The sequence below is a fragment of the Scyliorhinus canicula genome, chromosome 1 (assembly GCF_902713615.1).
Source record: "Scyliorhinus canicula chromosome 1, sScyCan1.1, whole genome shotgun sequence".
Classification (NCBI taxonomy): Eukaryota; Metazoa; Chordata; class Chondrichthyes; order Carcharhiniformes; family Scyliorhinidae; genus Scyliorhinus; species Scyliorhinus canicula.
Window position 1 is genome coordinate 543,224 of NC_052146.1, and position 15,795 is coordinate 559,018.

The 15,795-nt window shown below is 55.9% G+C and overlaps 1 protein-coding gene across 1 annotated transcript in view; it reads left to right on the forward strand.

The window, feature by feature from the left end:
* Window positions 1–15,795, forward strand: part of LOC119977119 (nuclear receptor corepressor 2-like) — a 132,841-nt gene that overhangs the window by 4,860 nt on the left and 112,186 nt on the right. Inside the window, exon 3 of the mRNA XM_038817738.1 lies at window positions 9,411–9,594. Coding sequence (XP_038673666.1) covers window positions 9,411–9,594 — 184 coding nt within the window. The remainder of the gene's footprint in view (window positions 1–9,410; window positions 9,595–15,795) is intronic.

The following is a 15,795-nucleotide window of genomic DNA, read 5'->3' on the forward strand; positions in this document are numbered from 1 at the left end:
GTAGGGATGGGTCCCTGCTGTTGGTGTACCGTAGGGATGGGTCGTTGCTGTTGGTGTACCGTAGGGATGGGTCGTTGCTGTTGGTGTACCGTAGGGATGGGTCGTTGCTGTTGGTGTACCGTAGGGATGGGTCCTTGCTGTTGGTGTACCGTAGGGATGGGTCCCTGCTGTTGGTGTACCGTAGGGATGGGTCGTTGCTGTTGGTGTACCGTAGGGATGGGTCCCTGCTGTTGCTGTACCGTAGGGATGGGTCCCTGCTGTTGGTGTACCGTAGGGATGGGTCGTTGCTGTTGGTGTACCGTAGGGATGGGTCGTTGCTGTTGGTGTACGTAGGGATGGGTCGTTGCTGTTGGTTGTACCGTAGGGATGGGTCGTTGCTGTTGGTGTACCGTAGGGATGGGTCGTTGCTGTTGTGTACCGTAGGGATGGGTCCGTGCTGTTGGTGTACCGTAGGGATGGGTCGTTGCTGTTGGTGTACCGTAGGGATGGGTCCGTGCTGTTGGTGTACCGTAGGGCTGGGTCGTTGCTGTTGGTGTACCGTAGGGATGGGTCCCTGCTGTTGGTGTACCGTAGGGATGGGTCGTTGCTGTTGGTTGTACCGTAGGGATGGGTTCGTTGCTGTTGGTGTACCGTAGGGATGGGTCGTTGCTGTTGGTGTACCGAGGGATGGGTCCATGCTGTGGTGTGTACCGTAGGGATGGGTCCGTTGCTGTTGGTGTACCGTAGGGATGGGTTGTTGCTGTTGGTGTACCGTAGGGATGGGTCGTTGCTGTTGGTGTACCGTAGGGATGGGTCGTTGCTGTTGGTGTACCGTAGGGATGGGTCGTTGCTGTTGGTGTACCGTAGGGATGGGTCGTTGCTGTTGGTGTACCGTAGGGATGGGTCGTTGCTGTTGGTGTACCGTAGGGATGGGTCCGTTGCTGTTGGTGTACCGTAGGGATGGGTCGTTGCTGTTGGTGTACCGTAGGGATGGGTCGTTGCTGTTGGTGTACCGTAGGGATGGGTCGTTGCTGTTGGTGTACCGTAGGGATGGGTCGTTGCTGTTGGTGTACCGTAGGGATGGGTCCCTGCTGTTGGTGTACCGTAGGGATGGGTCGTTGCTGTTGGTGTACCGTAGGGATGGGTCGTTGCTGTTGGTGTACCGTAGGGATGGGTCGTTGCTGTTGGTGTACCGTAGGGATGGGTCGTTGCTGTTGGTGTACCGTAGGGATGGGTCGTGCTGTTGGTGTACCGTAGGGCTGTTGGTGTACCGTAGGGATGGGTCCCTGCTGTTGGTGTACCGTAGGGATGGGTCGTTGCTGTTGGTGTACCGTAGGGATGGGTCTTGCTGTTGGTGTACCGTAGGGATGGGTCGTTGCTGTTGGTGTACCGTAGGGATGGGGTCATTGCTGTGTGGGTTACCGTAGGGATGGGTCGTTGCTGTTGGTGTACCGTAGGGATGGGTCGTTGCTGTTGGTGTACCGTAGGGATGGGTCCCTGCTGTTGTGTACCGTAGGGATGGGTCCGTGCTGTTGGTGTACCGTAGGGATGGGTCCGTTGCTGTTGGGTAACCGTAGGGATGGGTCCCTGCTGTTGGTGTACCGTAGGGATGGGTCGTTGCTGTTGGTGTACCGTAGGGATGGGTCGTTGCTGTTGGTGTACCGTAGGGCTGGGTCCGTGCTGTTGGTGTACCGTAGGGATGGGGTCGTTGCTGTTGGTGTACCGTAGGGATGGGTCCCTGCTGTTGGTGTACCGTAGGGATGGGTCGTTGCTGTTGGTGTACCGTAGGGATGGGTCGTTGCTGTTGGTGTACCGTAGGGATGGGTCCCTGCTGTTGGTGTACCGTAGGGCTGGGTCGTTGCTGTTGGTGTACCGTAGGGCTGGGTCGTTGCTGTTGGTGTACCTTAGGGATGGGTCGTTGCTGTTGGTGTACCGTAGGGATGGGTCCCTGCTGTTGGTGTACCGTAGGGATGGGTCGTTGCTGTTGGTGTACCGTAGGGATGAGTCCCTGCTGTTGGTGTACCGTAGGGATGGGTCCATGCTGTTGGTGTACCGTAGGGATGGGTCCCTGCTGTTGGTGTACCGTAGGGATGGGTCGTTGCTGTTGGTGTACCGTAGGGATGGGTCCCTGCTGTTGCTGTACCGTAGGGATGGGTCCCTGCTGTTGGTGTACCGTAGGGATGGGTCGTTGCTGTTGGTGTACCGTAGGGATGGGTCGTTGCTGTTGGTGTACCGTAGGGATGGGTCGTTGCTGTTGGTGTACCGTAGGGATGGGTCGTTGCTGTTGGTGTACCGTAGGGATGGGTCGTTGCTGTTGGTGTACCGTAGGGATGGGTCGTTGCTGTTGGTGTACCGTAGGGATGGGTCGTGCTGTTGGTGTACCGTAGGGATGGGTCGTTGCTGTTGGTGTACCGTAGGGATGGGTCGTTGCTGTTGGTGTACCGTAGGGATGGCTCGTTGCTGTTGGTGTACCGTAGGATGGGTCCCTGCTGTTGGTGTACCGTAGGATGGGTCGTTTGCTGTTGGTGTACCGTAGGGATGGGTCGTTGCTTGTTGGTGTACCGTAGGGCTGAGTCGTGCTGTTGGTGTACCGTAGGGATGGGTCCGTGCTGTTGGTGTACCGTAGGGATGGGTCGTTGCTGTTGGTGTACCGTAGGGATGGGTCCCTGCTGTTGGTGTACCGTAGGGATGGGTCCTTGCTGTTGGCAGTACCGGAGGGATGGGTTGTTGCTGTTGGTGTACCGTAGGGATGGGTCGTTGCTGTTGGTGTACCGTAGGGATGGGTCGTTGCTGTTGGTGTACCGTAGGGATGGGGTCTATGCTGTTGGTGTACCGTAGGGCTGGGGTCTTTCTGTTGGTGTACCGTAGGGATGGGTCGTTGCTGTTGGTGTACCGTAGGGATGGGTCGTTGCTGTTGGTGTACCGTAGGGATGGGTCCTTGCTGTTGGTGTACCGTAGGGATGGGTCCTGCTGTTGGTGTACCGTAGGGATGGGTCGTTGCTGTTGGTGTACCGTAGGGATGGGTCGTTGCTGTTGGTGTACCGTAGGGATGGGTCGTTGCTGTTGGTGTACCGTAGGGATGGGTCGTTGCTGTTGGTGTACCGTAGGGATGGGTCCCTGCTGTTGGTGTACCGTAGGGATGGGTCCCTGCTGTTGGTGTACCGTAGGGATGGGTCGTTGCTGTTGGTGTACCGTAGGGATGGGTCGTTGCTGTTGGTGTACCGTAGGGATGGGTCGTTGCTGTTGGTGTACCGTAGGGATGGGTCGTTGCTGTTGGTGTACCGTAGGGATGGGTCGTTGCTGTTGGTGTACCGTAGGGATGGGTCGTTGCTGTTGGTGTACCGTGAGGATGGGTCGTTGCTGTTGGTGTACCGTAGGGATGGGTCGTTGCTGTTGGTGTACCGTAGGGATGGGTCCCTGCTGTTGGTGTACCGTAGGGATGGGTCGTTGCTGTTGGTGTACCGTAGGGATGGGTCCCTGCTGTTGGTGTACCGTAGGGATGGGTCGTTGCTGTTGGTGTACCGTAGGGATGGGTCGTTGCTGTTGGTGTACCGTAGGGATGGGTCGTTGCTGTTGGTGTACCGTAGGGATGGGTCGTTGCTGTTGGTGTACCGTAGGGATGGGTCCCTGCTGTTGGTGTACCGTAGGGATGGGTCGTTGCTGTTGGTGTACCGTAGGGATGGGTCGTTGCTGTTGGTGTACCGTAGGGATGGGTCGTTGCTGTTGGTGTACCGTAGGGATGGGTCGTTGCTGTTGGTGTACCGTAGGGATGGGTCGTTGCTGTTGGTGTACCGTAGGGATGGGTCCCTGCTGTTGGTGTACCGTAGGGATGGGTCGTTGCTGTTGGTGTACCGTAGGGATGGGTCCCTGCTGTTGGTGTACCGTAGGGATGGGTCGTTGCTGTTGGTGTACCGTAGGGATGGGTCGTTGCTGTTGGTGTACCGTAGGGATGGGTCGTTGCTGTTGGTGTACCGTAGGGATGGGTCCCTGCTGTTGGTGTACCGTAGGGATGGGTTGTTGCTGTTGGTGTACCGTAGGGATGGGTCCCTGCTGTTGGTGTACCGTAGGGATGGGTCCCTTGCTGTTGGTGTACCGTAGGGATGGGTCGTTGCTGTTGGTGTACCGTAGGGATGGGTCGTTGCTGTTGGTGTACCGTAGGGATGGGTCGTTGCTGTTGGTGTACCGTAGGGATGGGTCGTTGCTGTTGGTGTACCGTAGGGATGGGTCCGTTGCTGTTGGTGTACCGTAGGGATGGGTCGTTGCTGTTGGTGTACCGTAGGGATGGGTCGTTGCTGTTGGTGTACCGTAGGGATGGGTCGTTGCTGTTGGTGTACCGTAGGGATGGGTCGTTGCTGTTGGTGTACCGTAGGGATGGGTCGTTGCTGTTGGTGTACCGTAGGGATGGGTCCCTGCTGTTGGTGTACCGTAGGGATGGGTCGTTGCTGTTGGTGTACCGTAGGGATGGGTCGTTGCTGTTGGTGTACCGTAGGGATGGGTCGTTGCTGTTGGTGTACCGTAGGGATGGGTCGTTGCTGTTGGTGTACCGTAGGGATGGGTCCCTGCTGTTGGTGTACCGTAGGGATGGGTCCCTGCTGTTGGTGTACCGTAGGGATGGGTCGTTGCTGTTGGTGTACCGTAGGGCTGGGTCGTTGCTGTTGCTGTACCGTAGGGATGGGTCGTTGCTGTTGGTGTACCGCAGGGATGGGTCCCTGCTGTTGGTGTACCGTAGGGATGGGTCCCTGCTGTTGGTGTACCGTAGGGATGGGTCGTTGCTGTTGGTGTACCGTAGGGATGGGTCGTTGCTGTTGGTGTACCGTAGGGATGGGTCGTTGCTGTTGGTGTACCGTAGGGATGGGTGCAGGTTGCCTTGTTGTTTGTGGTATATATTAATGATCTATATGTGAATGTGAGAGGTATGATCAGTAATTCTGCAGGTGACACCACTCCATCTAAGCCCTTCACACAGTGACCATCCCAATTAATGTTGGGAAAGTTGAAATCCCCTAATACAATTATCCGATTATTATTTTTACACACCTCTGTGAATTGCGCACATATTTGCCCCTCGATTTGCCGCTAACTATATGGGAGTTTATAATAAACACCTCTCAATGCAGATGACTTGCTGCTGTATGTAGTAGACCCGGTGGGGGGAATGCCGGAGGTTATGGAGATTCTTGCTGAGTTTGGGAGTTTCTTGGGCTATAAATGGAACCTGGGCAAGAGTGAGCTGTTTGTTGTACACCCGGGAGATCAGGAGGAGGGGATTGGTAGGCTCCTGCTAAAGAGGGCAGTGAGGAGTTTTAGGTACCTGGGGGTTCAGGTGGCTAGGAGCTGGGGGACTCTGCACAAGCTCAATTTTACTAGGTTGGTGGAGCAGATGGAGGAGGAGTTTAAAAGGTGGGACAAGCTGCCGCTGTCGTTGGCGGGTAGAGTACAGTCCGTTAAAATGACGGTGCTCCCGAGGTTTTTGTTTTTATTTCAGTGTCTCCCCATTTTCATTCCGAGGGCCTTTTTTAGGAGGGTGAACAGCAGCAGTCTGGGATTTGTTTGGGAGTACGGGACTCCGAGGGTAAGGAGGGTCTTTTTGGAGCGGGGCAGGGATAGAGGGGGGCTGGCGCTGCCCAACCTCTCTGGGTACTATTGGGCGGCTAATGGGTAATGGATGGGGAGGGGGCAGCATGGAAACGGATGGAGATGGCGTCCTGCGGAGGCACGAGCCTGAAGGCACTGGTAACAGGCGCCGTTGCCGCTCCCTCCAACGAGGTACACTACAAGCCCGGTGGTGGCGTCTACCCTCAAGATTTGGGGGTAGTGGAGGCGACACAGGGGGAAAGTGGGGGGCTTGGTGGAGGCCACACTGCGGGGGAACCACCGGTTTGTCCCAGGGAACATGGATGGCGGGTTCCTGGGGTGGCACAGGGCGGGCTTAAGGAAGTTGGGAGACCTGTTCATTGACGGGAGGTTTGCGAGCCTGGGTGAGCTGGAGGAGAAGTTTGAGCTCCCCTCGGGGAATATGTTCAGGTACCTTCAGGTCAAGGCGTTTGCTAGGCGGCAGGTGGAGGGGTTCCCTTTGTTACCCCCGCGGGGGGTAAGGGACAGGGTGCTCTCGGGGGTGTGGGTGGGGGATGGGAAGGTGTCTGACATCTACCAGGTGATGCAGGAGGTGGAGGAGGTGTCGGTAGAGGAGCTGAAGGCTAAGTGGGAAGTGGAGCTGTGGGAGCAGATTGAGGAGGTGACATGGGCGGACGCCCTGGAGAGGGTGAACTCCTCCTCTTCATGTACGAAGCTTAGCCTCATCCAGTTCAAGGTACTGCACAGGGCACATATGTCCGGGACGAGGATGAGCAGGTTTTTTGGGGGTGAGGACTGGTGCATTAGGTGTTCAGGGAGCCCAGCGAACCATGCCCATATGTTTTGGGCATGCCCGGCACTGGGGGAATTCTGGCAGGGGGTGGCGAGGACGGTGTCGAGGGTGGTAGGGTCCAAGGTCAAGCCAGGCTGGGGACTCGCGATATTTGGGGTTGGGGTGGAGCCGGGAGTGCAGGAGGCGAAAGAGGCCGATGTTTTGGCCTTTGCGTCCCTAATAGCCCGGCGGAGGATCATGCTACAGTGGAAGGATGCGAGACCCCCAAGCGTGGAGATCTGGATCAATGACATGGCGGGATTCATTAAGCTGGAGAAGGTCAAATTCGCCCTGAGAGGGTCGGTACAAGGGTTCTTTAGGCGGTGGCAGCCTTTCCTCAACTTTCTGACTCAACGATAGGGAACTAGGTCAGCAGCAGCAGCAGCAACCCGGGGGGGCGGGGGGGGGGGGGGGGTTTCAGGGGGGCATTGTTTATGTTTATTTAATTTATTGTTAATTTATTTTGTTGTGTATTGGGTTTGGGGGGGGTGGGGGGGGTTCGTTATATGTGTTGTTATGGGTGCCGGGGGTGTTTATTATTGTTATTGTTATTATTATTATTGTTTTGTTGTTATACATTTTTCAAAAATCTCAATAAAAATTATTTAAAAAAAATAAATAAATACCTCGCAATGTAACTGTTCCTTTTATAGTCCTAAAGAAGGTTCATTTGATGCCCCTCCCCAAGATATCAGCTCCTTACAGCAATAACTACTCCTTAACTAACAATGCAATGTGTGCTCCTTTACCTGCTCCCCTACCTCACCCGAAGATTCTATGTCTGGGATGTTGAGCTTTAACCCTGAAAAGTATAAGTTAATATTTGGAGGACTAACAAGGCAAAGGAATATTGAATCAATGGTCGGTCCTCAGGAAGTATAGAGGAGAGGGACCTTGGGACCTCAGGAAGTATAGAGGAGAGAGACCTTGGGGCCTCAGGAAGTATAGAGGATCAGAGCGACCTTGGGACCTCAGGAAGTATAGAGGAGAGGGACCTTGGGACCTCAGGAGGTATAGAGGAGAGGGGCCTTGGGACCTCAGGAAGTATAGAGGAGAGGGACCATGGGGCCTCAGGAAGTATAGAGGAGAGGGACCTTGGGGTGCAGGTTCATGGAACTGTGAAAGCAGGAGGACAGGTAGATAAGGTGGTTAAGACGGTGTAAAGGATACTTGCCTTTATTCACTGAGGCACAGAATTTAAGAGACAGGAAAGTTATGCTTGAACTGTATCAAATGCTGGTTAGGCCCCAGCTGGAGTATTGTGTGCAGTTCTGGTCACTGCATTATAAGAAGGATGTGATTGTACTGGAGGGGGTGCAGAGGAGATTCACCAGGATGTTCCTGGACTGGAGCGTTTCAGCTGTGAAGAGAGATTGGGTCGGTTGGGGGTGTTTTTGTTAGAGCAGAGAAGGCTGAGGGGGGACCTGATTGAAATGTATAAAATTATGAGGGGCATAGATAGGGTGGATAGGAAGCAACTGAAAGTCAGCACGGTAGCACAAGTGGTTAGCACTGTGGCTTCACAGCGCCAGGGCCCCAGGTTCGATTCCCGGCTTGGGTCACTGTCTGTGCGGAGTCTGCACGTTCTCCCCGTGTCTGCGTGGGTTTCCTCCGGGTGCTCCGGTTTCCTCCCACAGTCCAAAGACGTGCGGGTTAGGTGGACTGGCCGTGCTAAGTTGCCCTTAGTGACTAAAATGTTTAGGAGGGGTTATTGGGTTACGGGGATAGGGTGGAAGTGAGGGCTTAAGTGGGTGGGTGCAGACTCAATGGGCCGAATGGCCTGCTTCTGCACTGTATGTTCTATGTTCTAACTCTGTCCATTAGTAGAGGGGCTCTGTGGTGATATGCCTGTGCACAGTTCTGCATATAGTTAGCAATAAAACCACCAACTAGCTCGTGGTGATAGAAAACTATCACGTGACTCAACAAACCTGGCAGTTGGGAGTAAGACATACAGGAGGATAGTCGCACTTTGACTAACTCCAGGAAAATTCACTGAAGTCATTTAGTAGCCATCGTCTGTATTTCCTGTTCCTCAGTTATCTTTCCAGGTGTTTATTAATAAATCATCTTTCTAGATCAACAAGTATATGTTCTGTGTACATCCTTACACTGGTTACATCACAGGGTCAGTAACCAGGGGGCAGAGAGTTAAGGTAATGGGCAGGAGGTTTCGAGGGGCTTTGAGGAGAAACTCAGAGGGTGGTGGGAGTCTGGAACTCGGTGCCTAAAAGGGTGGTGGAGGCAGAGACCATTGTCACATTTACAAAGTATTTCGATATTCTCTTCTGCTTCAGGCTGTGGGCAAGCGCTGGAAATGTTTCAAAATTTGTTAATGGGCATCACTGGCTGTGCCCAGCATTTATTGCCCATCCCTGATTCACCCACATTGCTGTGGGTCTGGAGTCACGTGTAGGCCAGACGGGGTAAGGGCAGCAGATTCCCTTCCCTAAAGGACATTAGTGACCCAGGTGGGTTTTTGCACAATGGTTTTCATGGTCATTGTTAGACTTTTCATTCCAGATTTTTATTGGTGGGATTGTAACCCGGATCCCCAGAGCATTACCCTGAGAATCTGGATTGCTCGCCCAGGGATAATGCCACTACGCCACTGCCTCCCTCGAGGGATCAGTGCAGTCAGATTTTTGTTGACCAGTGTGGACATGATGGGCTGAATGGCCTCTTTCTGTGCTGCAAGTGTCTATGAATCCACATTGGTGGATTGTCTCTTTGGAGATGACCTGGGAGGCAGGAGGCATGAGAAATGGAGCCTGAAGTCATTCAGAGTGGAGCCTGACATCTTCCATCCCACACTGGGAGATTACCGGCAGCAGCAACCTCATTGACCAGAGGTGGGGGCACAAATAAGCCAATTAATTGATCAGTTGTTGGCCACTTCCCACCCCGTTGGCATTTTACTGTCGCCCGTGATATCTCAATCACACAGAAGTGCCTCCTGATGTTTTTATATCCGTTGTACTTAGTTTGGGATTATTTTTGATTTTAATCTGCTTGTGTTTTGCAGGAATCCTGATAATCTCAGTGATTATGATGCACACACAAGCTCTGTGTGTGACGTTACTGACCAGGCAGGAACACCTCATTCTGATAGCAAGCGGCCCAGGTTGGATTGGCTGCAGCAATCACTGCTCCGACATCACTCCCTCCTGCCCCATACTCCCCGCACTGGAGTCGAGGAGCTCCTGAAGGTAGATTAAACTCACTAACATTCACTAACTCCACCTTTCCTGCTGATTACCACGGACAGCGGTTTCCAGTGCGGAGTGTGTCGGGCTCGGTACAGGAAGTTCACTGGGACAGTGCGGAGTGTGTCGGGCTCGGTACAGGAAGTTCACTGGGACAGTGCGGAGTGTGTCGGGCTCGGTACAGGATATTCACTGGGACAGTGCGGAGTGTGTCGGGCTCAGGATATTCACTGGGACAGTGCGGAGTGTGTCGGGCTCGGTACAGGAAGTTCACTGGGACAGTGCGGAGTGTGTCAGGCTCAGGATATTCACTGGGACAGTGCGGAGTGTGTCGGGCTCGGTACAGGAAGTTCACTGGGACAGTGCGGAGTGTGTCGGGCTCAGGAAGTTCACTGGGACAGTGCGGAGTGTGTCGGGCTCGGTACAGGATATTCACTGGGACAGTGCGGAGTGTGTCGGGCTCGGTACAGGAAGTTCACTGGGACAGTGCAGAGTGTGTCGGGCTCGGTACAGGATATTCACTGGGACAGTGCGGAGTGTGTTGGGCTCAGGAAGTTCACTGGGACAGTGCGGAGTGTGTCGGGCTCGGTACAGGAAGTTCACTGGGACAGTGCGGAGTGTGTCGGGCTCGGTACAGGATATTCACTGGGACAGTGCGGAGTGTGTCGGGCTCGGTACAGGAAGTTCACTGGGACAGTGCAGAGTGTGTCGGGCTCGGTACAGGATATTCACTGGGGCAGTGCGGAGTGTGTTGGGCTCGGTACAGGATATTCACTGGGACAGTGCGGAGTGTGTCGGGCTCGGTACAGGAAGATCACTGGGACAGTGCGGAGTGTGTCAGGCTCAGGAAGTTCACTGGGACAGTGCGGAGTGTGTCAGGCTCAGTACAGGATATTCACAGGCACAGTGCGGAGTGTGTCGGGCTCAGGAAGTTCACTGGGACAGTGCGGAGTGTGTTGGGCTCAGGAAGTTCACTGGGACAGTGCGGAGTGTGTCAGGCTCGGTACAGGATATTCACTGGGACAGTGCGGAGTGTGTCAGGCTCGGTACAGGATATTCACTGGGACAGTGCGGAGTGTGTCGGGCTCAGGAAGTTCACTGGGACAGTGCGGAGTGTGTTGGGCTCAGGAAGTTCACTGGGACAGTGCGGAGTGTGTTGGGCTCAGGAAGTTCACTGGGACAGTGCGGAGTGTGTCAGGCTCGGTACAGGATATTCACTGGGACAGTGCGGAGTGTGTCGGGCTCAGGAATTTCACTGGGACAGTGCGGAGTGTGTCGGGCTCGGTACAGGATATTCACTGGGACAGTGCGGAGTGTGTCGGGCTCGGTACAGGAAGTTCACTGGGACAGTGCGGAGTGTGTCGGGCTCGGTACAGGAAGTTCACTGGGACAGTGCGGAGTGTGTCAGGCTCAGGATATTCACTGGGACAGTGCGGAGTGTGTCGGGCTCGGTACAGGAAGTTCACTGGGACAGTGCGGAGTGTGTCGGGCTCGGTACAGGAAGTTCACTGGGACAGTGCGGAGTGTGTTGGGCTCAGGATATTCACTGGGACAGTGCGGAGTGTGTCAGGCTCGGTACAGGATATTCACTGGGACAGTGCGGAGTGTGTCGGGCTCGGTACAGGAAGTTCACTGGGACAGTGCGGAGTGTGTCGGGCTCGGTACAGGAAGTTCACTGGGACAGTGCGGAGTGTGTCAGGCTCAGGATATTCACTGGGACAGTGCGGAGTGTGTCGGGCTCGGTACAGGAAGTTCACTGGGACAGTGCGGAGTGTGTTGGGCTCGGTACAGGAAGTTCACTGGGACAGTGCGGAGTGTGTCGGGCTCAGGAAGTTCACTGGGACAGTGCGGAGTGTGTCGGGCTCAGGAAGTTCACTGGGACAGTGCGGAGTGTGTCGGGCTCAGGAAGTTCACTGGGACAGTGCGGAGTGTGTCGGGCTCGGTACAGGAAGTTCACTGGGACAGTGCGGAGTGTGTCGGGCTCAGGATATTCACTGGGACAGTGCGGGGTGTGTCGGGCTCAGGAAGTTCACTGGGACAGTGCGGAGTGTGTCGGGCTCGGTACAGGAAGTTCACTGGGACAGTGCAGAGTGTGTCGGGCTCGGTACAGGATATTCACTGGGACAGTGCGGAGTGTGTCGGGCTCGGTACAGGAAGTTCACTGGGACAGTGCAGAGTGTGTCGGGCTCGGTACAGGATATTCACTGGGACAGTGCGGAGTGTGTCGGGCTCGGTACAGGATATTCACTGGGACAGTGCGGAGTGTGTTGGGCTCGGTACAGGATATTCACTGGGACAGTGCGGAGTGTGTCGGGCTCGGTACAGGAAGATCACTGGGACAGTGCGGAGTGTGTCAGGCTCAGGAAGTTCACTGGGACAGTGCGGAGTGTGTCAGGCTCAGTACAGGATATTCACAGGCACAGTGCGGAGTGTGTCGGGCTCAGGAAGTTCACTGGGACAGTGCGGAGTGTGTTGGGCTCAGGAAGTTCACTGGGACAGTGCGGAGTGTGTCAGGCTCGGTACAGGATATTCACTGGGACAGTGCGGAGTGTGTCAGGCTCGGTACAGGATATTCACTGGGACAGTGCGGAGTGTGTCGGGCTCAGGAAGTTCACTGGGACAGTGCGGAGTGTGTTGGGCTCAGGAAGTTCACTGGGACAGTGCGGAGTGTGTTGGGCTCAGGAAGTTCACTGGGACAGTGCGGAGTGTGTCAGGCTCGGTACAGGATATTCACTGGGACAGTGCGGAGTGTGTCGGGCTCAGGAATTTCACTGGGACAGTGCGGAGTGTGTCGGGCTCGGTACAGGAAGTTCACTGGGACAGTGCGGAGTGTGTCGGGCTCGGTACAGGATATTCACTGGGACAGTGCGGAGTGTGTCGGGCTCGGTACAGGATATTCACTGGGACAGTGCGGAGTGTGTCGGGCTCGGTACAGGAAGTTCACTGGGACAGTGCGGAGTGTGTCAGGCTCGGTACAGGAAGTTCACTGGGACAGTGCGGAGTGTGTCAGGCTCAGGAAGTTCACTGGGACAGTGCGGAGTGTGTCGGGGTCGGTACAGGAAGTTCACTGGGACAGTGCGGAGTGTGTCGGGCTCAGGATATTCACTGGGACAGTGCGGAGTGTGTCGGGCTCAGGAAGTTCACTGGGACAGTGCAGAGTGTGTCAGGCTCGGTACAGGAAGTTCACTGGGACAGTGCGGGGTGTGTCAGGCTCGGTACAGGATATTCACTGGGACAGTGCGGGGTGTGTCAGGCTCGGTACAGGATATTCACTGGGACAGTGCGGAGTGTGTCGGGCTCAGGAAGTTCACTGGGACAGTGCGGAGTGTGTCAGGCTCGGTACAGGAAGTTCACTGGGACAGTGCGGGGTGTGTCGGGCTCAGGAAGTTCACTGGGACAGTGCGGAGTGTGTCAGGCTCGGTACAGGAAGTTCACTGGGACAGTGCGGAGTGTGTCGGGCTCAGGATATTCACTGGGACAGTGCGGAGTGTGTCGGGCTCGGTACAGGAAGTTCACTGGGACAGTGCGGAGTGTGTCAGGCTCGGTACAGGAAGTTCACTGGGACAGTGCGGAGTGTGTCAGGCTCAGGAAGTTCACTGGGACAGTGCGGAGTGTGTTGGGCTCAGGATATTCACTGGGACAGTGCGGAGTGTGTCGGGCTCGGTACAGGATATTCACTGGGACAGTGCGGAGTGTGTCAGGCTCGGTACAGGATGTTCACTGGGACAGTGCGGAGTGTGTCAGGCTCGGTACAGGAAGTTCACTGGGACAGTGCGGAGTGTGTCGGGCTCGGTACAGGAAGTTCACTGGGACAGTGCGGAGTGTGTCGGGCTCGGTACAGGATATTCACTGGGACAGTGCGGAGTGTGTCGGGCTCGGTACAGGAAGTTCACTGGGACAGTGCGGAGTGTGTCAGGCTCGGTACAGGAAGTTCACTGGGACAGTGCGGAGTGTGTCAGGCTCAGGAAGTTCACTGGGACAGTGCGGAGTGTGTCGGGGTCGGTACAGGAAGTTCACTGGGACAGTGCGGAGTGTGTCGGGCTCAGGAAGTTCACTGGGACAGTGCAGAGTGTGTCAGGCTCGGTACAGGAAGTTCACTGGGACAGTGCGGGGTGTGTCAGGCTCGGTACAGGATATTCACTGGGACAGTGCGGAGTGTGTTGGGGTCGGTACAGGATATTCACTGGGACAGTGCGGAGTGTGTCGGGCTCAGGAAGTTCACTGGGACAGTGCGGAGTGTGTCAGGCTCGGTACAGGAAGTTCACTGGGACAGTGCGGGGTGTGTCGGGCTCAGGAAGTTCACTGGGACAGTGCGGAGTGTGTCAGGCTCGGTACAGGAAGTTCACTGGGACAGTGCGGAGTGTGTCGGGCTCGGTACAGGAAGTTCACTGGGACAGTGCGGAGTGTGTTGGGCTCGGTATAGGAAGTTCACTGGGACAGTGCGGAGTGTGTCGGGCTCGGTACAGGATATTCACTGGGACAGTGCGGAGTGTGTCGGGCTCGGTACAGGATGTTCACTGGGACAGTGCGGAGTGCGTCGGGCTCGGTACAGGAAGTTCACTGGGACAGTGCGGAGTGTGTCGGGGTCGGTACAGGATATTCACTGGGACAGTGCGGAGTGTGTCGGGCTCGGTACAGGAAGTTCACTGGGACAGTGCGGAGTGTGTCGGGGTCGGTACAGGAAGTTCACTGGGACAGTGCGGAGTGTGTCGGGCTCGGTACAGGAAGTTCACTGGGACAGTGCGGAGTGTTTCGGGCTCAGGATATTCACTGGACAGTGCGGAGTGTGTCGGGCTCAGGAAGTTCACTGGGACAGTGCGGAGTGTGTTGGGCTCAGGATATTCACTGGGACAGTGCGGAGTGTGTCGGGCTCAGGATATTCACTGGGACAGTGCGGAGTGTGTCGGGCTCGGTACAGGAAGTTCACTGGGACAGTGCGGAGTGTGTCGGGCTCAGGAAGTTCACTGGGACAGTGCGGAGTGTGTTGGGCTCAGGAAGTTCACTGGGACAGTGCGGAGTGTGTCAGGCTCGGTACAGGATATTCACTGGGACAGTGCGGAGTGTGTCGGGCTCAGGATATTCACTGGGACAGTGCGGAGTGTGTCGGGCTCAGGATATTCACTGGGACAGTGCGGAGTGTGTCGGGCTCAGGATATTCACTGGGACAGTGCGGAGTGTGTCGGGGTCGGTACAGGATATTCACTGGGACAGTGCGGAGTGTGTCGGGCTCAGGAAGTTCACTGGGACAGTGCGGAGTGTGTCGGGCTCAGGAAGTTCACTGGGACAGTGCGGAGTGTGTCGGGCTCGGTACAGGAAGTTCACTGGGACAGTGCAGAGTGTGTCGGGCTCGGTACAGGATATTCACTGGGACAGTGCGGAGTGTGTCGGGCTCGGTACAGGAAGTTCACTGGGACAGTGCGGAGTGTGTCGGGCTCAGGAAGTTCACTGGGACAGTGCGGAGTGTGTCAGGCTCGGTACAGGAAGTTCACTGGGACAGTGCGGAGTGTGTCGGGCTCAGGAGGTTCACTGGGACAGTGCGGAGTGTGTCAGGCTCGGTACAGGAAGTTCACTGGGACAGTGCGGAGTGTGTCGGGCTCAGGATATTCACTGGGACAGTGCGGAGTGTGTCGGGCTCAGGATATTCACTGGGACAGTGCGGAGTGTGTCGGGCTCAGGAAGTTCACTGGGACAGCGCGGAGTGTGTCGGGCTCGGTACAGGAAGTTCACTGGGACAGTGCGGAGTGTGTCGGGCTCGGTACAGGATATTCACTGGGACAGTGCGGAGTGTGTCGGGCTCAGGAAGTTCACTGGGACAGTGCGGAGTGTGTCGGGCTCGGTACAGGATATTCACTGGGACAGTGCGGAGTGTGTCGGGCTCAGGAAGTTCACTGGGACAGTGCGGAGTGTGTCGGGCTCGGTACAGGATATTCACTGGGACAGTGCGGAGTGTGTTGGGCTCAGGAAGTTCACTGGGACAGTGCGGAGTGTGTTGGGCTCAGGAAGTCCACTGGGACAGTGCGGAGTGTGTCGGGCTCAGGAAGTTCACTGGGACAGTGCGGAGTGTGTCAAGCTCGGTACAGGAAGTTCACTGGGACAGTGCGGGGTGTGTCGGGCTCAGGAAGTTCACTGGGACAGTGCGGAGTGTGTCGGGCTCAGGAAGTTCACTGGGACAGTGCGGAGTGTGTTGGGGTCGGTACAGGATAT